Source organism: Xenia sp. Carnegie-2017, unplaced genomic scaffold (assembly GCF_021976095.1).
Source record: "Xenia sp. Carnegie-2017 unplaced genomic scaffold, XeniaSp_v1 HiC_scaffold_13, whole genome shotgun sequence".
NCBI lineage: Eukaryota > Metazoa > Cnidaria > Anthozoa > Malacalcyonacea > Xeniidae > Xenia > Xenia sp. Carnegie-2017.
In genome coordinates, this window is record NW_025813436.1 from 9,598,255 (window position 1) to 9,623,708 (window position 25,454).

Genomic DNA, 25,454 nt, shown 5'->3' on the forward strand with positions numbered 1-25,454 from the left:
TTTAGGTAGCTAATAGCCTCAATGGATCGACGAACGAGATGAACGGAAGGAGCATCTTTAAGTGGATGTCATCAGTTTGGTTTTCTGCTTCGTCGTTTGGATGTTGAGCTGTATTGTTTAAGAATACTGTTTACCTTCATAATACCAAACTACATTTCCCCATTTTATTCGGCTTGTTTCGTTGATGCCCTTGATTTTTTTCATTGCTGTTGATGTTACATCAATATACATCTCTAAATACTGCGTCGAAGAAATTAGTTGTTATAACAGGGACACATACCGACGTATTTTCCTCCAAATACAGGAACGAAGCATATTTAGTTCTAAATATCCCTCATCAATGTTAAGACAAAATACCCCGATCAACATCAAGACAAGTACGCCATGTTTTTACATTTCCTTTTCGTTTCATGTAGAAATTGCTTCTGCTTGCTTCTTGACTTTTCCACACCTGAATCATTTTCAATTGTGATGAATGGAAAAGGTTAATGACAAGATGTCTTCCGCAAGTCCATTGAAACCATACTTCTTCGAGAGCAAGTTTACAAAGACAAAAGTCAACTTTTTAGATCCTCTTGTTCGACGGTTAGATCGTCGATACTTGGGAAACGAGTAAATCTTTCGCGTTTAGTTCAAAATCGTGGAACTCTTTATTACAATAAAGCTTTAAATCATTCCTGATTCACCATTAATGTCGTCGAGGGGTAACAGAAATCGTCTTCCCCTTTCATCCTTATCACTTACTTATAGAAACTGGTGATCAACGATCAAGACCTTAAAGAGTATTTTAACTACGAAAAGGAATTTGCAAAACAAATTTTAACGCATATTCAATGAACCAATTCAATAACAGAATTCAAAATTAAATAGCTCGATTCATTTCTTTGTTCCCTCGCTGACCAGAAACAATACACGCTTTGAGCACCATTGATATTCAAATTTTTGAACTCGTTTGATGAAAATATTGCCAAACGGGAGAGTTCGATGCACTTATTATACCCTCTGCAACCATGTTAACACATGCTGTTAGGGACATCAGTGATTAAATGTACCTTAAACCTCGTGAAACTTATTGAATTGCGCCTTCCGACTTTTACTAAATCTCCCTCGGTTTGCAGGGACATCTAATCACTAATATCCCTGAAAGCATGCGTTTACTAATAATTATAACGCTTGCAATGCATGTGATAACTTCAAAAAAAGTTTCAAAGATAGTGCGCAGTTTTTGTTGAGAATTACTTCCAAACTTGACTTGGTTCCTTCATTTCGTCTACCTTTATGTCTACCTTGTGTCTACATTTATGTGTACCTTTATGTCTACTTTTTTGCGTAAACCAAACGTTTAACTTTTCAGAAGAAGTACTTGTCATGAGAACATAGACCAAATACACATTTTGCTTGATTTTATAACTGTCTGAAGCGCACGCACCCAAAACATTATGTGGAAGGGGACATTACGTTCTGGGGCGGTGCTCTTTCTTTCATTGAGAAAACAAAGTTAGGCAATCAATGATTCTAAGATACATACCAAACGAGTCTTAATCACTAATCAAATAAAGTGTCTACTTTTATGCCTACCTTTGTGTCTACCTTTATGTCTACCTTTATGTCTACCTTTATGTCTACCTTTATGTCTACCTTTATGTCTACCTTTATGTCTACCTTTATGTCTACCTTTATGTCTACCTTTATGTGTACCTTTCTTTCTACCTTTATGTCAAACTTTATGTCTACCTTTAAGTCTACCTTTGTGTCTATCTTTATGTCTACCTTTTTGTCAACTTTTGTGTCTACCTTTATGTCTACCTTTAAGTCTACCTTTATGTGTACCCTTGTGTCTACCTTTATGTCAACCTTTATGTCTACCTTTAATTCTACCTTTATGTCAACCTTTATGTCAACCTTTATGTCTACCTTTAAGTCTACCTTTGTGTCAACCTTTATGTCAACCTTTATGTCTACCTTTATGTCTACCTTTAAGTCTACCTTTGTGTCTATCTTTATGTCTACCTTTTTGTCAACTTTTGTGTCTACCTTTATGTAATCTTTTGTGTCTATCTCTGAAGTCTACCTCCGTATTTAGTTCTATGTCTACCTTTATTTAGACATGCAAAATTTTTTGTTGCTTTCTAGGAGAATCAAGTTGAAAAATAACCATAGCATTGTCAATTTGACCATTTACGTTGCGGTCTTTTGGTATTTATTATTGTAAAATAAAGTAAATTATCATGGTGAATGTGGACAACCACGAAAATTGTTTTGCAGTGGATTGCCTCATTTCATTTTATGCTATTAATTTAGACATGTAAAAAGGAAATTAATTCGGATATGTGGAAAGAGGATTCCTTTGCTATTGATGGAGGGAAATGGCATCGGAGTCATGACTGCTGAATAAAATAAAAAAGATTACAACGATACATAACATGTATATCACAAACACAGTATCATATATGAATACAGGGAGAGATATGGATAACAAGTATAATTTCTATCTTTTCAGTGCGCAGAAAGGTATGAAAGAAGTTATAACATGAAAGGTATGAAAGGTATGAAAGAAGTTATAACATGAAAGGTATGAAAGGTATGAAAGAAGTTATAACATGAAAGGTATGAAAGGTATGAAAGAAGTTATAACAAGAATGAATAAGACGTAACGAAAAGGTTTGGCTGCAATCCCATTTAAAAATGAAAGCTTTTTTTCCAACTCGAAGAGCGCCAACATCAGCGACAAAAATTGCAAGATGGAAATTGCACAAGTCGTATGTAAGTCAGTGCTACCAGCATATTCTTTGGATCGCACAAAACTTATTTTTTTACTAAAAATGCAGGAATGCCACGAAATTGTTTCACGGTAAGTTGTAACTTATGAATAATTGAATATGCAATAGGAAATAAAATGTAAGTAAGGGTTTCACTATGTTTATGTTCCAGCGTTAACAAGATCGATGATACCAATCTCATTATGAAAGCACATCAAATGTGTTCAGGTTTACCTGAAGATGAAAGTACAAAGATAACGTGTATGTAAACAATGGTGTGAACAAACAAAAGCAAGAAGTGGAATACCATCTTATTCCTTATTAACACAGCTTGTCATAATTATACACAATGCCCGCCCATTTTATATGAATCATGTAACTGGGTGGGGCAGTATTGAAGGGGGGGGGGTTAGAGTGACGTGCCTTTACGACGACGTGAAAAGTCGAGTAGTCCGTATTACTTCATGCAACTATCATAAAGGTACATGCAAGGTTTAACTAAACAAATATGTATTAGAAAATTATAATCATTAAGATGGTACATGAAGCCATAGATCTCATAGAATTTATCTACAATGGCATCGTCAATGCAGATCATACACTGGAGAAGGGAAGGGAATTTTGACTGGGTAAGCTTGAACGATATTCCCCAGGAGTCTATATGTTAAACGACGCCTTCAATGTCTTAAGGCAATCACGTGACCATCAATATTTTTTAAGGAATTTTGAACGGAGATATTCGAATGTTAAGCAGCTTTCCAAATACATACTTCGTTCCAAGGTCAACTATCGCGTTAAAAAACGTACGATGAGAGTCTATCCATCAATGTTAAATATATTTCTTTCAGTTCTTCGTCAATCCTGAGATCTGTTTTTGTGATAAGAGAGCAAAGTTTCTCGGCGATATTCTGGGATCAAATAACTTTGTAATCCTGCAAGTGCTATCTGAAATTAAACAAAAAAGTCAGGGAATTCCTTTGCTTGGATTTGACACCATAAGTCTTCTGTATTAAAATTTACCAAAACAATTTTCTTCGATAAACATTAATCGATCAACAAGAAGCAATCCTTCAACAAGAGGTGCCATCAGAAGTCTCAAAACATAAAATACGACAACGTGAAACTCCTTGTTTTCGTGAATTGCTGTAATCTTTAAAATATCTGTAAATATAAAAATATCTAGAAATTAAATTGACTGAAAACTTGAACAAACTTACAAGACGTTGCAGATACAAATACGAACGGTATAGCTCTTAAAAACTGTTTAAAATACCTTTAAATAGTAAATTCATGAATGTACAATGGAAGAGCAATAATTGTGTGTGGGAGGTGGGGAATGGGCGCTAATATTTATGAATACATGATCTGCCGAATTAACTTCCTTCGAAAACATTATTTTCGGCGGATTATAACATGCGTATATCAATATGACCTCTAATAATGAAATATCGAGCTTTCTACACGCATAAAAGACTTGGCAATAAACAAAATGTCGATGCAGTTCTGTAGAGTTCTCCTCAGTCGGCACAGAACTTCTCGTCAAAGGAAATGTGCTACGCGTCTTCTTTAAAGAAAAACGAATTCTTGCAGAAATGCATCGCGCTTTCTAACAAAGTGATTTATAAGAGTTTGAAACAGCTCTGCCATCCATCGTGGTTTTTTCTTTCAAGATCTTGTTAACAGATTGACCATGAAACAACTATAAATAAATATACCTTGATGGGTAGGTATGTCTTGTATTTTTAAGGTAGCACAGGCATTATGAACGTATCTGAAAAAATATTGACAGTAGACTCAATTAGAATTGTATACATTAGCATAAAATTTTCATGATCAACAAGAACAGGAATCATTTTACTCGCTCAAAGACATTTTTGCAGCTTTCTTAGTTCGTAGAGTTCGTATTTGTCTTCTTTCAGAGCCTGGATCCTAAAGAGGGGAAAGGAAAATCTTCAATCAAATAAAGATCACAAAGATTTTAGAAAAATCACACTTTTCACAGTGCTACCTTCTGTTTAAGGAGCATTTCTAACATTGCTCTGTAATAATGCAATTTTAGCGTTGGTGAGCGATCTGAAAATTAGCAAAGATTCGTCAATTTACTATACAAGTGACGACAGTTCCACAAAATTCCTAAAGACAGTCAAAAAGTTCATGAATCAACAGACAAATATAACATCATATAATAGCAACGTGATGAACAATACTTGCATTTAGCCTCCCAGGTCCTCTTGTTGGCTACGCGCTGAAACAAAACTAGCCCTACACCTAGCACCCCCCACCCCCACTTCTTTGGCTCTTCAGGCGTTTTCTGTAAGTGGTACTTTAAATATTTTATAGCAGATAACATAAATTACTCGACGTAGTCAGAATGCTTATGTCGTATCACGATTGTTACGCTGCATTTCCCGCTCTTCTCAAAATTCAAAGGCCCTTTTGAAGTTAATGCCCTCCCTGTGTAAAATCTTTATAATATCCCTTGCTTTACCTTGCAGTTTCTTTTGATATCTTTCAACGGCATGACAGGCACATTCAAATGCATTATAAACCATTCGATGTTTTGACGAACGGCGAACGTACTCGCTCAATGGGTAACCCAAAATCATTTCTCGCTTAGTAAAACAGTTTATCTGATCTGCAGGTTTCTTTGAATCCATTCTACACGCTGAGTTTTTCATTTCATCCATTCTACACGCTGAGTTTTTCATTTCATTCTTGTTCTCCGATGATTGGAATGAAGATATATTTCTATTTTCTTGGAACTTGATTTCAAAACCTTCGCTTGCGTTCGTGTTTGCTCTCGCTGATAGAGATGCCTCATTTTCGTTCGACGAGTTTTCTTTCCTTGTGAGGATCTTCTTATTTTGATCGGAGTTTAGATTTTCATGAGTGAGTTTCATATAACAACAACCGACAGAAATGATGGCAACGGCATTGGAACAATGTGTGTAAACTCGTAGTAATGTCGCAGCAAGATCACCACAAGTATGAAGACCGACTATTATAAAACGTTGTTTAGTCTTCTCAAATCCTTCAGAATTTTCCATCTTCGAGAATGCTTCCAAAACAACGTTCGAAAATTCTTCTACGGTAATGTCCGAATCGATCTGATCAAATAAATTTCAAGATAAAAATAAATCTGATGAGGAACATGAAAGATCATTATAGTCAAATAAATGACATGTCTTACATAACGTGTAATGTGAATCAAATTCCTCCCCAATCCTTGCTCGTCCTAAAAAGCAAACAGTGAATTCTTTAAAGTGCCCTTATCAGCAAAAACTTCTATTAGCGATATCGAAACTAGGTGCAATGTCGGTGAAAAAATTTTTCAATGTTGCCAAATCGTCTTCTTGTTGTGGAGGTTTAAAGTTGCTTTTCAATGGACCTTGTCCGTCGTGGCATGGAGCCTTGGTCTAGACAACTTCTGACGTCATCCAAAGTAGTTGGTATATATATTTTGTATTGAGGAGTACCTTGCATGACGTCACAAAGGTAAGTCGTTCAAGACTTTTCGAACGACGGACAAGGTCTATTTAAAGGGAACTTTAAACCTCAATAACAAGAAGACAATTTGACCAAATTGAAAAATATTTTCACCGACACGTTAGATATTACACCAAGTTTTGATATCGCTAATAAAAATTTTTGCTCATAGGGGCATTTAAACTTTTCTAGATGGTTCACCACAAAACACTAACAACTAAAGTAAACAATCTGTTTATTACTAGTACCAATTTACCTGCGAACCTTTATCATGTTTCTTGAACTTCGATCGAACTTTTTCGTCAATTTTCTCCGCCTGTTTCCGATGACAACCTTCGCCTTCGATCGTCAACACTCGTAAGCCATACTCGTAGTTTAACGTACGAGAAAGATGACCCAAGCCCGCTCCAACATCCTACCAAAGAAATTGTAATAAAAAAGCTATACAATATTTGTAATTCGTAGTCGGGTTTTAAGAATCTTGGAAGTAGCTACTCCTGTAGGCAAATTAAAACTGTGCTTGCCATTGATGTAGCCATATTATCATTAATTATTTCTTAAGAAATCTATTGTCTAAGCATAGACATTTTTTCTCTGTAGGATCAAATTTACGAGCACGTTAGGCCTAAGAAACAAAATGAGAACTTTATACCTACAATTATCAGATATTTTCATACTTTCTATAATCCGACCCTTAATCTACACCTAATCGGGAAAATCTGATTATCTTAATCCATCTCCTGGCGTCAATCCCCGTGCATTGCTCTAATTATTTCTATAAAACACGACAGCATCTTTTCTTACCACAATATCCCAACATTGAAGTTTTTTCGCAACTTCGAATATTAACTACAACGAACGATATGAGAAAAATCTTAATCGCAAATATTTGTACTTTTCATTACTTTTTAAAAAGATACCTTTGACAGAATATCAATTTCGTATTGTTTCTTTCTCTTCACGTAACATCGCAATGGATGACCTATAGCCATGTTTTGTGCAGTAAAACTGACAACATTCTCTGTTTGTTCGACCTCGTGACGTCTTCCTTGATTCAAATCCTTGCTGTCAAATGCTTCCATGGCAACATCACGACACGAGCGGTTGACATTTTTCCATTGTTGCTCGTCGTCCTTTCATATTTTTTATCCAAATCCTTCAGCTTCGTCAACCAAGGTTGATTATCGAGTCTTAAAGCATGACAAGCAGCGATAAAGGACAACAACTCCAATGGCCATACTTGTCTGAAGTCAAGAAATGAAAAGTTATGGTTACAGAGCTTGGATTATTAAACAGATAACGACATTAAATAAATGATGGAATTCGTTGTTAAGCTTGTGTGAGCAATTGAATTGTAATGTATAAAAGACAACTTATTAAAGTAAATGGTTTGATTTGAACACGGAAGTATCGTTACATGTTTGTAGATGTAGATCGTCCAGTTTAGTAGAGTCCTGTGAAAGACTGTTTTTGTTGTTGTTGACTGACGTTTTATTTATACTAAGGTTGTCGAAACGTCAGTCAACAACAGTCCTTTTCCGAGAACTACCAACCGGGACGATCTACATCTACAGAAAACTTATTGCTGCTGACGAAGACAAAAAGCTGGAGAACTTACTAGGGCTTTTGCCATTTGGTGAAGGTCAAAAGGTCAAGCACACATTAGGTCTACTGACCAATCACGTCTTACGAAATGTCGCAGGCTTTTGTTATTGTTATTAATACTTTTTAATTCTTGGAAATTCGACAGTGCAAACAACAGGCTAAAGTGAAAATGATATTCTTGTACGGTTGTATGAAAAAAGATAGCAAAAGAAGGGCTTGAAATGAATGCAATTAATGTTTTTTTAATCGTCTCGCGCGAGAGCGTAAAATTGACCTCAGAATGTTGTAATTGAAAATGCGCCTTACAACTCTTGATAACGAAAGGAACGATTCCTGTTTACTGAAGGCGTGTTGCTGACGTTTTCCTCTAAATGTCGTAGGTTTTTAGTTGTAGGTTTAAAAAACTTGCTAGGTGGTATTATACGCAATACTTTTGAAAATAAAACAACGCAAATCAGAAAACACCATGGATGCTCTTCAATTATCCTTATGGCAAACGCAGATTACTAAAACGTTTCGTGATATTTTAACTCCATTCACAGTTATGTGACTGTGGAAGATTTACCAAGACATAAATAGAACGAATGACAAATGTATGTTTTAAGAAATATGATACTTAAAAAATATGTGTTTTCACAGAGATACATGTTTTCAACTTGTTCTGACATGCAAAAATTGTCTTCGCTAAACAATACATCGTCGACATTGTTCCGTAAACATTCTACGTATGTTCACGGTCATTTATCAACAACTTTGATTACCTTAATTTCGCTTGAACATTATCATCCGTTGATTGCGAAAGAGAGTACATTTCGAAGAAGAAATATGATATTTCTTGAGGCCCTAACGAAAACAAAACATCCGGCCATTTCGAAGGAAGTTTCTGCCAAATATTCTCGGTAAAGAAATCCTGAGAAACGAGACAAAAATAAGGATTACATTATCTACTTAATCTTAAGACCTTGGTTAGTTCTTATAAGTTGAATGCTTGCCATTAGTTACAGCTGTTCATTTATCAATGTAAAGTGTATTGTTAACTCGCATTTAATATAGACGACGAGTTTTTTTATAAAATAGATATGTTTCGACATCTCATGATGCCATCTTCAGTATAAGTGAAATAATAAACAATACAAGTTTATATAAAAGTATTATGATACATAAATTACAACAATAATAAGGAAAAAAGATAAATTTATGTATCATATTACTTTTATGTAAACCTTGCATTATTTATTATTTCAATAATACTGAAGATGGCATCATGAGATGTCGAAACATGTCTATTTTAAAAAAATTCGTCGTATATATTAAATGCGCATTAGCGATAGAGCTTCTACGAAATTATGTATTGTTAACTATTAAATTGTTGGAGTATAAATGAACTAGAGAAATAAAATGCTTAGTAAGCACTCTCGAGATAAAATGACCTTACCAAAACATAACTCTCTAGCATCCATTTGTATTTATCTTGAAGCCTAAAAATCCGATCAACGTACAATTTAAGCTGATAATATTGGTTACTATTTGTTTTACAATGTCTATTCGCCATATTTAATTTTTTTTGGGTACTTCATGTAAGAAGAAATTCATTTTGACTGGACACGAGCTTTATAAAGTACATTATTTGGATGGAAGTAAAAACAGAGCAAATATTCTCCGTATGAAGAGTTAAAATATCATGGCTAAGCAGCACAATTATAGGACCCTTATTGCAATTCCACAGCAATCACCTGACAAATACTTAGTAATATGAAACTTGTAAACGGACTTCAGTTTCAACCTTGACATTGCTCCAAAAATTGCGTTTATCAAATAAAAGTTTTCTTGCCGTTCATAATCAGAGGCGTAACTAGAACGTCAATTGCAGGGGTGTATATTCATATATTCAGTTGTGTCCTACTGATTCCTTTGAAATTCAAATCACTTTCAAGTAAGGCACAACATATGCCCCCATTAACGTTCTAGTTACGCCTCTTTTCATAATGCGTCTGTAGCTAAAAGCATGTTTTAATAAACTTGGTACGATTGTTTATCTTAATGTCCGCGAAGACAATAGGCGGAATTTTGAAGAAGTACATTATTTGGATGGAAGCAAAAACAGAGCAAAATTTCTCCGTATGAAGAGTTAAAATATCATGGCTAAGCAGCACAATTATAGAACCCTTATTGCAATCCCACAGCAATCACTGACAAATACTTAGTAATATGAAACTTGTAAACGGACTTCAAACAGTTTCAGCCTTGAAAATGCTCCGAAAATCGCGTTTATCAAATAAAGGTTTTCTTGCTGTTCATAATGCGTTCTGCAGCTAAATGCATGCTTTAATAAACTTGATACGATTGTTTATCTTAATGTCTGCGAAGACAATAGGCGGAAATTTGAAGATCATCGATGACAGTATTTCCTAGGATAACGTTTTCATGTTAACGCTCGCATTCTAGAAGGCGGAACTTAATTAAATCAACATCTTTCCAGGTAAACAGAGGTGGAGAATTTTTAAAGTATCATGTGACGCTTACCTTGCAAAATCGCTGGGTATAAAACATACAAAGAACGTCACATTTGCCACTGACGTTTGCAAGGAAACCAGGAATTAAGGTAGGTTTTAAGCACATTTTGCTGCGGTAACTCTTCATTATTTCATCTTTGATCTTTCTAACGCCACGAATAAATGGTTTGATTAAAGAGTATATGTGACCATCACCTAGAATGTTATAAAGTCCATGTTTGTTGAGCATTCACAAGTTTTCTGTATATTACTCCTCATAACTTTCTTAACAGGAAATACAGTGTTCCAAGCGGAAAACATGAAGAGTTTAGCAGTTGTCGTCTTTGTACTATTTGCACTCGCCATGGCGAGCTCAGCGGAAGGAAAGAAAGGTATGTTCCCGAATATATTGGTGTGTTTTCATGAGAACGTGAGATGCAAGTTATTTTAAATGCGTGTTTCGCAAGACACTTATTCAAAACCAGATTTGTAGAGGTATTATTAAACCTAGACTTTTTGTGAACAGAATTCTGCGATTATCCTGGATGTACATGTTATTACTACAAAGATCCTTGTCCTAAGGGTTACTACAACTGCTCGAGGACTAAATATTGTACACTGAAGACAAACAGACCTTGTTGTTATCCTACAGAAGATATTAAGAAAAAGCAAACGAACGAAATTAAAGGTAGGGATGTTCAATGCTTTAAGTTCACTCTCGTAAAATCAAATGGAACTATGTATGAAATAGAAAAATCCTTTCGTAATCAAGGTGTTGGAAAACTTTTTGTGATAACTATTCTTACATATGTTTACGTTTTGAATACAAACAGAAAAGAAATTCTGCGACTATCCTGGATGTACATGTTATTACTACAAAGATCCTTGTCCTAAGGGTTACTACGATTGCCCGAAATCAAGATACTGCACATTGCGTACGAACAAACCTTGCTGTTATCCTACAGAAGATATCGAAAAAAAGGAAACGAAAGAAATTGAAAGTAGGGATGTTCAATTTTCATTATTTCAATTGCATGCTGTCACATGATCAGTACTTTATCATTCAAAATAAATAAATCCTCTCCTTTTAAAGAATGTGAAAAAATTTTTGTGATAACTATTTCTTACGCATCTTTGCGTTCTAAACTTAAACAGAAAAGAAATTCTGCGACTATCCTGGATGTACATGTTATTACTACAAAGATCCTTGTCCTAAGGGTTACTACGATTGCCCGAAATCACGATACTGCACATTAAGTACGAACAAACCTTGCTGTTATCCTACAGAAGATATCGAAAAAAAGGAAACGAAAGAAATTGAAAGTAGGGATGTTCAATTTTCATTATTTCAATTGCATGCTGTCACATGATCAGTACTTTATCATTCAAAATAAATAAATCCTCTCCTTTTAAAGAATGTGAAAAATTTTTTGTGATAACTTTTTCTTACGCATCTTTGCGTTCTAAACTTAAACAGAAAAGGAATTCTGCGACTATCCTGGATGTACATGTTATTACTACAAAGATCCTTGTCCTAAGGGTTACTACAACTGCTCGAGGACTAAATATTGCACACTGAAGACAAACAGACCTTGTTGTTATCCTACAGAAGATATTAAGAACAAGCAAACGAACGAAATTAAAGGTAGGGATGTTCAATGCTTTAAGTTCACTCTCGTAAAATCAAATAGAACTATGTATGAAATAGAAAAATCCTTTCGTAATCAAGGTGTTGGAAAACGTTTTGTGATAACTATTCTTACATATGTTTACGTTTTGAATACAAACAGAAAAGAAATTCTGCGATTATCCTGGATGTACATGTTATTACTACAAAGATCCTTGTCCTAAGGGTTACTACGATTGCCCGAAATCAAGATACTGCACATTACGCACGAACAAACCTTGCTGTTATTGAAAAAACCCACAAAGAAATTCATTGTAATTAACTATGCTTGATTCAGTTATGCTATGCAACATGGGTAGATAAATGATTAAATATTTTTGAAATGAATATGTTACTTTTATGAAATCATTTTAAGGAAGATTCGTTCCTTCCATAGTACATAACACATAACAATACACTAGGTTGTCTTACTTTATAAAATAAAAACAAAACGCGTGCGGTGATTGGTCTATAGCCATGTTTGCATTAGCCTATGCAAAACAGATCTGAGCTCAACCAATCAAAACAATCAATACGTCGAAGAGAATTTGCAAATCGATCATGAATACATTTTAAAGGAAGAATTAAAACGTTTGTTTAAAATTTGCCTTTTCGGCATTATTGTTGTTTTATAAAAGAAATAAAAAATGTTTTTCGTGTTTGCACAGGCTTATGCAAACCTTGGAGACGTTTGCAAGAACTCTCGAGTTCTACCGAAGGTCTCCTCGGTTTGCATAAGCCTGTGCAAACACAGTAAACATCTTTTATTTCTTAAATACATGCTTACAAACGGTGAAGTATTATAAATACGGCGTAAGCAAAAATGTATTAAAACATATATTTTTTCATATTCAGAAAACAAAATGAATTCTGCGACCGACCTAGTGACCGTATCCCTATATTGTTGCTGAAATATGTCTGTAAAAGCACACAAAACATCTGTCAGAATAAATATAGAGGACGATCATCCAGATTCTCCTACACTCGCCAACATTTCTGTCGTTTATCATAAATATTTTAAAATTTCATCGCCAACGAGCAGTTTGTACAACGTTATAGAAATTGTTTTCATTTTTAACAACATCATGAAGAATATATCAAAAAATAATTCTTACAAAAATCTTCAACAATAATACAATTTGCTTTACTTTTACAACATATCATCCGAAACTTTTCCTTCAATGTTATAAAACATCAAACCGCATCATAAAAAGATGAATAATTCCTCAAACATCAGACATTAGACAGCAAGCAGCAAGCCTCATTACACAAAGGTGATGATGGAACTCGTGTTGAAAAATGACCTGAATGGTGTTATAAATAAATAGTCAAATTTCTCATCACTAACCTCTCCAATAGTTGTTTGTAGAACATCAACAATACGATGAGAGGCTGTAACGACACTTTCTCTATTCATTTCTATGATTTTATGACCAACACGGAGACCTCCACGCTCTGCAATGCCATCTCGCATTAAACTGCAAATCTGCAAAAAAACAATTGATACAAAGCTTGCATAGACCGTGCGAGATAATAACGAAGCAACTTTCGTGTAGAACGAGCATTCAAGGTCAGAACTTCAAACATCAATTTCACTGTCAAATCACGTGAAGTTTAAATGTCTTTGATCATGAGATGTCTTTCATCAAACAGATTATATAGTTTATGTATGTTGAACAAACACAGATGAATGTTTTATATTCTCGTGTTTCTGTTATTTTAACACAGGAAATACAGTGTTAGAAAAATAAAGAGTCTCATCGTTTTTGTCTTTGTATTATTGACAATCACTTTGTGGAGCCCGACGGAAGTAAAGAAAGGCATGTTTCTCAATATATTGGTGGGGTTTTTAGGATGAAAAATGTACGATGAACGTTAGTACATGCAGTATTTAATGTGCATGTTTACAAGATATTTTTAAGTTGACACAACTTCAGACTCGACTTTCGTAATGGTTCATTTCATTTTCATTTAACAACCTTTTCACTCGACATGAGATTTAACAATGAATATATTTAGTCCACAGAAAAACATGGTACGAGTAGCCTGGTACGGGAAGTTAGTCAACAGAAAAACAGGGGTACGAGTAGCCTGGTACGGGAAGTTAGTCCACAGAAAAACATGGTACGAGTAGCCTGGTACGGGAAATTAGTCAACAGAAAAACAGGGGTACGAGTAGCCTGGTACGGGAAGTTAGTCAACAGAAAAACAGGGTACGAGTAGCCTGGTACGGGAAGTTAGTCCACAGAAAAACATGGTAATGAGTAGCCTGGTACGGGAAATTAGTCAACAGAAAACAGGGGTACGAGTAGCCTGGTACGGGAAGTTAGTCAACAGAAAAAACAAGTAGTACGGGAAGTTAGTCCAGAAAAACATGGTACGAGTAGCCTGGTACGGAAGTTAGTCAACAGAAAACAGTAGCCTGGTACGGGAAGTTAGTCAACAGAAAACAGGGTACGAGTAGCCTTGTACGGGAAGTTAGTCCACAGAAAAACATGGTACGAGTAGCCTGGTACGGGAAGTTAGTCAACAGAAAAACATGGGTACGAGTAGCCTGGTACGGGAAACAATGGAAATACTGTTACTTTAATAACTTTATGTTATACAATACAGTCAATCGATATACTGGAGGTGAATGTTCGAAGATTTAAATGACTACTTTTGTAGGTTATTCAAAAGTTTTCTGTCTGCACATAAAGTTTTATTATATAAAATGATCACAAATGATTTCAGTCGTAAATCTAATCCTCGATCTTGCAAAGGCAATCATGTCAGAAAATTACAATGAAAATCTTCAATCCATAAGATTCATTCCATCATGAATATGGTAAAATGATGGCAATTGCTCACATGACCTGCCACAATTGCTCACGTGACCTGCCACAATTGCTCACATGACCTGCCAAATTCTACGCCGTCCAAATTGACTAACACACGTATGTTCGTGACTAGATGTCAATACCCAAATGTCAATATGCGTGTGTTTTCCAGTAAACCTTATATTTTTTACCAAACAAAAATAACTCGCGTCGTTATTAAGTTCTTTCTACAAACTTTGTGCAATACTTATTTAAAACATATTTTCATGTTTTGAACAGTAAACGAAAGGCTCTGCTCTCCCGCGGTTGGATGTCGATGTTTACGTTAATGCAATCATTTTCACCCCCACGATTGTGCGGATTGGGGTTATTTTTGCCCGCTTATAACAGGCAAAATACCATGCTGTGTCTTTTGAACAAAACCAAGAAATTCATGCTTGTAATAAGCCAACTTATGTTTGATTGTATAACACTTTGCATCATTAGTAAATATATAATGAATTATTTTGAAATACATATGTCACGTCTTGGAAATTATTTTAACGAAGATTCAATTCCTTTCATAGTACACAACAATAGCTTTGTCAATTATTATAAGCAGACTTTGGGTCTCCTGACCAACACACGCCGCACCACAAGACCTTCAATAAAGAACGCCATCAATCCCAGATAACTGGCTGATGCAAAGTAAGGGCTACAGTGAAAGTTCAATTCTTAAAGGGAGCCTACAGGTTCTGACATGCAAAAAATTGTCTTCGTTAAACAGACATCACTGACATTGATCTGTAAATTTATTCATCCATCAACAAGTTCCATTACCTTCATTTCGTTTGAACATTGCCATTTTTGGTTGTAAAAGAGAGCACATTTCGAGGAAGAAATATGATATTTCTTGAGGTCATGACGAGGACAAAACATCAGGTCATTTTGAAGGAATTTTATCCCAAATATTCTCTGTAAAAAATCATAAAAAACGAGTAAAGTGAAACAATTAAAATTATTTTAGACAACTTCACCATAAGACGTTAAGTTATTACAGAGCTTACCTAAACATAACTTTCAAGCATTCATTTCTATACATCTTGAAGCTTAAAAACTTTGTCAACGTACGATTTAGGAAGAAAATAACGTGCATTTGTATTACAATGAATTATACATCGCCATGTTAGCAGTTTTGTTATACTTCATGTCGGTAGAATGTCAAAGCTTACTTAGTGATGATGATTATAATAGATTATCTCAATTGCAAAAACAGAAAACTTCCCTTAACGAGTTCAATAAACAGTTATAATGGCTAAGCAGCACAATGATACGACCAAAAAGTCTCCGTAATATTTAAGCAAATAGATAGAAATATGAAACTTGTAAACATAGTTTGAACCCGGACTGACATTGAAATTGTTTGGAGAGTCGAGTTTATCAAATACAGGCTTTTCTTTCAATTCACGTGTTCTAAGGCCAAAAGTTTGCAATACCAAATTTATTTTCTCTAATGGTTTGAAGAACATCGACTGTAATTCTTGAAAAACGTTTTCTTTCATTTGAAAGCACGCATTTAAGATTGGAAATTTAATCTTACATCTTTTGAGGTAAAACATGTGATTAAAACTTTAAGTCGTGAGACGGTCCCATGCTTTGCAACATCGCAGGGTATAATACTTTAGACAACACGAAGTCACTCATATGAACCTCTGAAGTTTGCAGGAAAATCCAACATGGTAAGGCACATTTTGATCATCTCCTACAATCTCACAAAGTTCATGTTTTTCAAATAAACACTGACGAAAGTTTTATGTGCAACGTTTTCTGTTACATATTTATAGAAAATAGCGCTCCAAGGGAAAAAAATGAAGACTTTAGGAGTCGTTGTCTTTTTCGTATTCTTTATGACAATCGCCATGGCGAGCCAAGTGGAAGTAGGGAGAGGTATGTTTCTCAATATAATGGTGTACTTCTTTGATCTGGCAAAGGCAGTCATATTTTAAAATTTTAACGAAACGCTACCCTTAATTTCCAGTCCAACTTATATTTTTGCAAAACAGAAATAGATCCTGTCCTTATTGAGGACTTTTTGCAATATTTGTTCCTAAAATGTTTTAATGTTTTGAACAAACAGAAAGATGTTTTCCTTCAAACGGATGTCGATGTTTACATCAATGCGATCGATACCATCACCCTTGCAGTCATTCGCGGTTTTGCCCAATGAGGTGGCGTAAACCATGCTGTCTTTTTTAAGAAATACCAAGACATCCAAGGTTGTCATTAATTATGTTTGATTATTCAACGCTATGCATCATGGGTGAATAAATAATTAAATATTTTTGAAATACGTATGTTATGTTTGTGTGAAATTATTTTAACGAAGATTCATTTTCTTTCATAGTACATAACACACAACAATATAACAGGTTGTCAATTTCTGTACTACATACCTTACACAAACAGTAAATGTTACATCCTGTAAGTAAGCAAAAATTTCTCAAAACATGTATGTTTTCTCGTTCACAAAACAAATTCCGTTGTCAGACAACGTGATTGCTTTCTTAAATTTCTTTAAAAACGCACACAAAACCTCTTTCGCCATAAATATGAAGGATGTATATTCTGCTTCTCCTAAACTCGCCAACATTTCTGTCGTTCTATCATAAATATTGTGGAATTTCATCGCCAATGAGCAGTTTGTACAACGTTATAGGCATTGTCTTCATTTTCAACTACATGATGAAGAATTTGAAATTCGTATAAAGATCTTTCAATAGCAATATAATTTACGACACATTTCCCTCGATGTTATAGAACATCAAACCACATTATGTTGAGATAAATATAAAATAAATAGTCAAATTTCTCATCACGAACCTCTCCAGTAGTTGTTTGTAAAATATCAACAATGTGATGATGAGATGCTGTAACAACACTTTCTCCATTCATTTCTATGATTTTATGACCAACACGGATGCCTCCACGCTCTGCAATGCCACCTCGCATTAGACTGCAAATCTGCAAAAAAACATTCGTTACCAGGCTTCACGTAGAACGAGAGAGATAATAATGGACACTTTAAGACATACCATGCCATTCTGTACGCTAAATCCTAGTTGATACTTGATGTCAGGACGGTTGATGCAAATCTCCACAGTCGGAGGACACAAGACTATTTTCAAAGCTACTCTCTCTTCGTACTTTTGGGCCTGAGACAAATGTTGACGAACATCAAGATGTATAACGGAGCGTCAAAGCAAAGACAAGAAAGAAATAATGATCTTCAATGACAGAGTTGGCTTATGAAGGATTAGTTATGAAGGTTTAGTTATCAAGATGCAGTTATGAAGGATTAGTTATGAAGGTTTAGTTATCAAGATGCAGTTATGAAGGATTAGTTAATGAAGGTTTAGTTATCAAGATGCAGTTATGAAGGATTAGTTATGAAGGTTTAGTTATCAAGATGCAGTTATGAAGGATTAGTTATGAAGGTTTAGTTATCAAGATGCAGTTATGAAGGATTAGTTATGAAGGTTTAGTTATCAAGATGCAGTTATGAAGGATTAGTTATTATAGACAAGATGCAGTTATGAAGGATTAGTTATTATAGACAAGATGCAGTTATGAAGGATTAGTTATTATAGACAAGATGCAGTTATGAAGGATTAGTTATGAAGGTTTAGTTATCAAGATGCAGTTATGAAGGATTAGTTATTATAGACTAGTTATAAAAGATTAATGATTAAGTACCAGCTAGTTATAAAAAGTTTCGCCAAAATTGCATGCACAGTTAAATTATTTAATCCAAAAACAAACGTCCACAAGTTGAATTGAGTGAAATATTGAAGAAAAAAACAAGAGAAACTGATAAAATATAAAACATGATTGATCACATACTCTTAGTATATTCTGACACTCCAACAAAGGCAGGCCAACAAGACTTTGACCGTTCACAGAGAGTATTTGATTACCAACATTTAACTGGCCTGACTTAGCAGCCACGCCTTTATTATCCATATGAGCGATGACAACCGTTGGTACCATAGAACCCCAACCGGTTTCAACAATCATGATTTGCAAAGCTTCGCCATACTTTTTATGAATAACAACCTGAAGAATTTAAAATTTGAGATCAAATTCACCATAGTTTTGGTTTTGTTAACTAAGTTTTTGCTGAAAAAGTTACGTTAACATATAACGATCTTTGAAGGAATTTCTTGTAAACAAACAAACCTCCTTTGTCTTAGACTCGTCAGCCAACAGAGACAGTTCCTCTCCGAGAATTTTCTGTTGTTCCAATATTCCATTATACTCCATATCTTCAATTTCAGCAAGATTTAATCCATTCACCTTAAGAAACTCGTGGTAAGCGATACTGAACGCCTGACCAACGCTCTTCGCGATTATTTGGGCCTGGAGAAAAAAAAAAGATTTCTAAAAGTAGAAAAAAGACAGAGATGACAAGCAACGCTCAAAATAACGACAGAAACATGTCCCCTCAAGATGAACAGTGAACTACATTTTAACTCGATCGAAAGAGATTTTTCAACGTTGTCACTAATACATATAATTTGTCCAAATAACGTCAAATGCATTTTTTAACACTCAGAGGCGGATTACTAATTACGGGGCCTGTATGCTAAGACAAAGTTGTTGGACTTTAAGTCGGATATCTAGTCCTCTCGCTAAGTTCAGTCTCTTGATGACATTAGCGTTCCATACTCTTCTTTGCCTTTGCATTTCCCAGCTTGTTTTTGTAACTCAAAAATAAGTATCAACAATAAGGAATAAACTTAAAGTTCAAACTTCATGAGTTTTGAGCATCGTCCATATGAACAGTAGATAGTACGGTTTTAAAAGCATAAATGGTCTAAATTAACAACATTTAACTAGTCCGGTATGGCAAAAACTAAAAACTAATTATGTCTAGATGCAACGTGCCTCTCGAAAGCCTGGGCCTGAGTAATACGTCACTGTTCAGACTACTGATTATCATATTTGACCTTCTGAGCGCTTATGACATCACCACACTACGCCTCACTATACTGCTTTTCAGCAGGAGATTTTCTGAAGGGGTGCGCATCGCCCTAAATTCTCCGCTCAATCGCCAATTTTGGCCGGTCATTGCCCGCTGAGCCGCCGTTATTTGAGCTCTGTACAAAATGAACAAACCTCGGATGTTTGAAGTACATGACAAACGACTCTCGTCGTTTTTGCTTCTTGTTTCTCCTTGTTAGGTTTAAAGTCAGGCATCTTTCCAGACCATGTTTTGCTTTCGTCCTCCAAGTCGAGTCTCGCCATAACGACAATTATGTTACCAATGTCAGCGATAAATGATATCGTTTTTAAATGATGATCATTCAGCGATTGCTATAACAAATACATCAAACAAATTTCTTCCACCGTTCATGAAAAACTACGAGAGGTCAGAGAGGGGGGGGGGACGGAGAGGTGATATTGGTTTCTTAGCAACGCCAAGTCATACCAAAGTAATGGCGGGAGACTATTAAAGAATTGAGCTTCCTTAAAAAAAGTTTAAAAGTATTGAATGAAACATACGTAACCTTTTTGTCAGCGCTAACAATTTTAATACGTTCAGTTGATATAAAAAGATCAATGTCAGACGATGGTTGTACGTCCCCTTCCGGTACCTAAATAAAAAAAAGGAATAAAGAAAATCTGGCAGTCACGGAGGGTGTCGGTAATTATTTACAACAAACATATTTAACGGAAGGAGAGAGGGGGGGCAGTGAATATGTTCTCATACTACTCTTTATAGGCTCCACTATTAATAAGCTACACTATAGACCCCCTGCAAACCAAAGACGTAGCCACCCCTACAAAAGAAAGACGTAACCACCCCTTGTTAACCAAACGTAGCCAGCCCCGCTACAAACCAAAGATGTAGCCAGACCGCAAGTTTGATCGTGCTATGTAAATTTTTCGATGTCTACTGCCTATAATAACAAAACAATTTCTAAAGAATTGAATAATTTTATTGATCTGAAATTTACATAGTATGAGCAAACTTGCAGGCTGGCTACGTCAATGATGCAAAGCCACGGGGATTATTTGTGAAGATAACTCTCCTATACTCAAATTCTCAACAACTATTGATATAACCAAAGTTTGAATGTTTAAATATAAAATATAATATGACGGCAGGAACCTTTATACGACCAATAGCTTCCTGTGCTTGCTCCAAACGTATAGATTTGCTTGGAGAAGAAGGCGACATAAGATGTGTACTACCAAGAAACTAAAGAAAAATCAATGTAATTATAAGATGTGTACTACCAAGTAACTAAAGAAAAATCAATGTAATTATAAGATGTGTACTACCAAGAAACTAAAGAAAATCAATGTAATTATAAGATGTGTACTACCAAGTAACTAAAGAAAATCAATGTAATTATAAGATGTGTACTACCAAGAAACTAAAGAAAATCAATGTAATTATAAGATGTGTACTACCAAGAAACTAAAGAAAATCAATGTAATTATAAGATGTGTACTACCAAGAAACTAAAGAAAAATCAATGTAATTATAAGATGTGTACTACCAAGTAACTAAAGAAAAATCAATGTAATTATAAGATGTGTACTACCAAGAAACTAAAGAAAAATCAATGTAATTATAAGATGTGTACTACCAAGAAACTAAAGAAAATCAATGTAATTATAAGATGTGTACTACCAAGAAACTAAAGAAAAATCAATGTAATTATAAGATGTGTACTACCAAGAAACTAAAGAAAAATCAATGTAATTATAAGATGTGTACTACCAAGTAACTAAAGAAAATTAATGTAATTATAAGATGTGTACTACCAAGAAACTAAAGAAAAATCAATGTAATTATAAGATGTGTACTATCAAGAAACTAAAGAAAAATCAATGTAATTATAAGATGTGTACTACCAAGTAACTAAAGAAAAATCAATGTAATTATAAGATGTGTACTACCAAGTAACTAAAGAAAAATCAATGTAATTATAAGATGTGTACTACCAAGTAACTAAAGAAAAATTAATGTAATTATAAGATGTGTACTACCAAGAAACTAAAGAAAAATCAATGTAATTATAAGATGTGTACTATCAAGAAACTAAAGAAAAATCAATGTAATTATAAGATGTGTACTACCAAGTAACTAAAGAAAAATCAATGTAATTATAAGATGTGTACTACCAAGTAACTAAAGAAAAATCAATGTAATTATAAGATGTGTACTACCAAGTAACTAAAGAAAAATCAATGTAATTATTGATTTATGGACAGCAATAGGAAACGACACATAGTTTCCATGTATGGACGTACTTTACCTTGGCAGAATAAACAATTCCTAACAGCAAGTTTCGCGGATGATGCGGTCCAGCTTTGGCTGAAAAAGTATTGAGGTCAGTGATCTTTAAAAATACCCCAAAATACATGCATCAAATGATATTTTATCAACATGCACATACCGCTTTCCTCGAGTTCTTTGAGTTTCTTCTCATGCCTTTCTTTCTCCTAAGCAAAAAATCGGAATTTAAACGACGGCTGTGCTTTTCACGATAATATTTCACAGCAGTTTCCGAGTAAAGATTCTTTGAGAATTCAAGATATCTTTCCTACGTACCTTGGCTTCAACAGCACACAACTCACAACCATCATCAAAATCATCAACAACGTTTGACTTTGAAAACTCCGCTTGTTCTCTTCTTGCAGCTAAACCGACAGCAAACGTTCCTGTCTTTCCTCCTCTACCAGCAAGCCTGTCAGTTCGTTCGTCTTCATCCTCGTATGAATCACGCGCGCCGTAGCCACTTTGTGATAACCGCGAGGATGGATGGCGGTCGTAAGGTAATGATGAACGATACGAGTCATCTTTGGTTCGACCAGAGAAACCAACAGAGGGAAGACCGACGACATCTACTTCTGAATAGTTGGGGCCTTTGAACTTTTTCCCTATACGTCATAACACTTTGTTCACGCAACTTCAACAAAAATATTTTGTCAAAACCTCGATGTAACATTACCTTTCCTTCCATTTTCTTTATTATGTCGACGTAATATCGTTGTTTTCTCTGCAATCATACGATGTATTTCGCTATCCCTCACAAGCCATACATGTCTGTTAGGATACCTCTTACTCGTCTGTGATAAGCGAGATTTAAAGAACTTCGCATCACTCGAATGAACAGCTCTATCACGTGGTGACTCCGTTCTGTCACGTGGTTTAGCTTTGGGACGAGGATTGTGTGTCATAGGTGAGCCTGCTTTCTTACCCTTGCTGGGGTGTGCGGTTACCATTTTCAAGATTGTGGCGTTGATTTGCGTCACTTCGAGATTTTTTTGTCTCTTGTTTTTCGCCGATATACCGAACCTTGGGAGGCTCTTTGGGGTGTTCCCGGTTTGGAGTGACTTTATCAGTACCAATGGCCCGAGATTTGACAGCCTTACCTGGATGCTCTCTGGGCTTGAATTTTTTTTGATCAGGTGGTGGAGGTGACTGGGAAGGAGAGGCAAGAAGTGGTTGTAATTCATGTGATTGTGTACCAGCACTGACTAACTTTGCTTTTGCTTTATCACTATTCTCATTCTTCGATGATTCATTAACAATTAATGGATCAGTCTCGGCACCGGTATCATCATTACTCTCCACGTTGACATCTTTCAACTCCGCATCTGCTTCCACATCTTCCATTTCATCTTCCTCATTTTCATTTTTCTCTTCTTCCACTTCAACTGACAGAGTTTTCACCTTATCAATGTCACCATCGTCCACAACAACCTCAGACAATATTTCACGATCATCTACACCAGAATCTCCACTTTTTCTCTCCTCTATTGACAAATCCACCAAGACGTCAACCGGTATTTCTTCTGGTGGCCCCAACCTAGTTTCTATATTATTTGATACCCATGATCCCCAACACCCACATCATACTCCTCGTAATCATCAGTGATCCCATTACCAGGTCTTAAATCAACATCAATACCATAAGTATCCTCAACTAGATCTGACGGAGGTAAACGTGAAGGATCATCACTATATTCAGATTCCTCATTGGACGATGATTGACGTAGATACTTCATGACATTACCACTATGTGCCACAACTTCGTTATCAGAAGACTCCACTATAGCATCACCTTCCTCCATGTCAATAAATTCAAATTTTGGTTGCGTACTTGGTTCAAATATGTCTAGGGAGGATTCGAATTCACAGTATTATGAAAATACTTCAAAGACAAAGATCGTGACAAAATCAACACACCTGTGTACTGCATAATAAAATCATTATGATCATGATTTGAGCCATCTTTTTCATTAAACTTTGGTTTTTTCGTCTTCGGTTTTCTATTTCCTGTATGTTTGTTTCGCGCACTACCTGTAGTAAAAGAAAAAGTTTTTGACATTCTAAAAGCTGCTGTAACTTCGTGTACCTAGTTGATGAATGATTCGTTCGATTTAATCATTGCCAGTCACGGATATGTAAAAATATGGTAATTAAAATACACTTTTGTACAACAACAATACAAAATTTAAATTTCTCCTTTGACAATAACAAAGAATCCTTTATCAAACACCATAAACATTAAATAATGAAGTAAAAATCTTCGGTAAAAATTTATAAAATCAAGATAGCCAACACCTTGAGGTGTAAAATTGTTAAATACAACGCTATCAGATAATTGCTTGTGTTGATGAATGCCACAGCTTCCTGACAACAACCTCTTGTTGAAAAACATTTCATTTAATTAAATATTACAAGTCATTCAGTACAGACTGCTCATGCATAAACTATCTGCCATTTTGTCGTACTAAAAGTTTTGGGGCCACGAAATAACGACATTGACATCAACAAACACGGTCGTACAAGTTATAAAAATACTCATTTAAATATTACGGCATTTTAACTCAACAACTGCTGTGGAAATTAATGACCCTTCTATGGATATTGTGATATTTACGGCCTAATTTATAATTATAACCCACCGCACGACGATGAAATATCAAACAAAACTTAATTAAAAACATTTAAAAGGATATAAATCATTGAACATGTGTATTACCGTATATTTCATCGTGAAAATCTTCTTTTATCATAGACACTTTCTCTCTTGTATCGGGAATAAGATTGTCCCACTCCGCCGCCATTTTGAGATATGTTCTTTGTTGTCGTTAAGCCGCTGACAAGTGACCATCAGGACAAGGGGCGCGAAACAATAACTGGTTCAATGACCTGTATACTAATATCTATGATACCAATTACCTGGGAATTATTCTATTTTATTAACGCGCAACATGTTGCCAAAAACACAAATCCCACCATGCCTTGTATGGAAATTGGGAAATTTTAAATGAAAATGTGAGCGGAGTTACACAGGTTCATGCTCTTAACAGTTTCTCTCCCACCTAATTTCAACCATTGAGTTCTGCAAGACCATTGAATTCTAAAACTCAATGATTTCAACCAACGCGATTATAAGTGGAAGTTTTCAAGCATGGCTATCATTATATTAACAACTACATATTCCAAGAAGACTCTTCTCATTAGAGTACTCTTCTCACAATACTCCATTTGTATATACGAAGTTTGTAGTGTACACTTTGAATCTTCTTCCTAATCTCTTGTAATGATTGCTTCCTCTTCAAG

General features: G+C 35.1%; 3 protein-coding genes and 2 long non-coding RNA genes across 7 annotated transcripts; 2 read left to right on the forward strand and 3 right to left on the reverse strand.

The window, feature by feature from the left end:
* Positions 1–3,252: 3,252 nt before the first annotated feature.
* Positions 3,253–10,435, reverse strand: LOC124433375 (methyltransferase-like protein 25B; the record flags this gene model as incomplete). Its single annotated transcript, XM_046983135.1, is given in 14 exon segments — positions 3,253–3,704; positions 3,780–3,920; positions 4,475–4,530; positions 4,618–4,688; positions 4,768–4,832; positions 5,248–5,866; positions 5,950–5,994; positions 6,502–6,660; positions 7,050–7,094; positions 7,166–7,312; positions 7,315–7,489; positions 8,612–8,760; positions 9,286–9,328; positions 10,374–10,435. Coding segments are annotated over 14 exon segments (1,878 nt in total), but the record flags the coding sequence as incomplete, so codon positions are not given.
* On the forward strand, positions 10,301–12,356 carry LOC124459501. 3 transcript variants are annotated; one of them, XM_047008958.1, is made up of 7 exons: positions 10,303–10,452; positions 10,636–10,734; positions 10,869–11,030; positions 11,176–11,343; positions 11,498–11,665; positions 11,820–11,987; positions 12,133–12,356. In XM_047008958.1, exons 2-7 carry the CDS (start codon positions 10,662–10,664, stop codon positions 12,258–12,260), a joined length of 867 nt encoding a protein of 288 aa, XP_046864914.1. In that variant the 5' UTR covers positions 10,303–10,452; positions 10,636–10,661; the 3' UTR covers positions 12,261–12,356. The 3 variants fall into 3 exon arrangements, with proteins under 3 accessions (XP_046864916.1, XP_046864914.1, XP_046864915.1); XM_047008960.1 differs by lacking the exon at positions 11,820–11,987 and having other exon boundaries at positions 10,301–10,452; XM_047008959.1 differs by lacking the exon at positions 11,498–11,665 and having other exon boundaries at positions 10,304–10,452.
* On the reverse strand, positions 10,473–16,221 carry LOC124459508. The gene is made up of 4 exons (XR_006953680.1): positions 15,874–16,221; positions 15,647–15,781; positions 13,357–13,494; positions 10,473–10,558 (listed from the first exon to the last, which is right to left on the reverse strand). It is a non-coding gene; the product is annotated as an uncharacterized LOC124459508 (long non-coding RNA).
* A 227-nt stretch (positions 16,222–16,448) lies between these two features.
* LOC124459505 lies at positions 16,449–17,160 on the forward strand. The gene is made up of 3 exons (XR_006953678.1): positions 16,449–16,545; positions 16,651–16,753; positions 16,944–17,160. It is a non-coding gene; the product is annotated as an uncharacterized LOC124459505 (long non-coding RNA).
* A 69-nt stretch (positions 17,161–17,229) lies between these two features.
* Positions 17,230–25,333, reverse strand: LOC124459498 (amyloid-beta A4 precursor protein-binding family A member 1-like). Its single transcript, XM_047008955.1, has 14 exons — positions 24,871–25,333; positions 24,072–24,185; positions 22,831–24,000; positions 22,431–22,759; positions 22,276–22,321; positions 22,135–22,193; positions 20,979–21,068; positions 20,374–20,460; positions 19,982–20,179; positions 19,043–19,222; positions 18,707–18,919; positions 17,899–18,018; positions 17,687–17,827; positions 17,230–17,541 (listed from the first exon to the last, which is right to left on the reverse strand). The coding sequence occupies exons 3-14, from the start codon at positions 23,336–23,338 to the stop codon at positions 17,470–17,472; spliced, it is 2,043 nt and encodes a 680-aa protein (XP_046864911.1). The 5' UTR covers positions 23,339–24,000; positions 24,072–24,185; positions 24,871–25,333; the 3' UTR covers positions 17,230–17,469.
* Between the last annotated feature and the right edge of the window lie 121 nt (positions 25,334–25,454).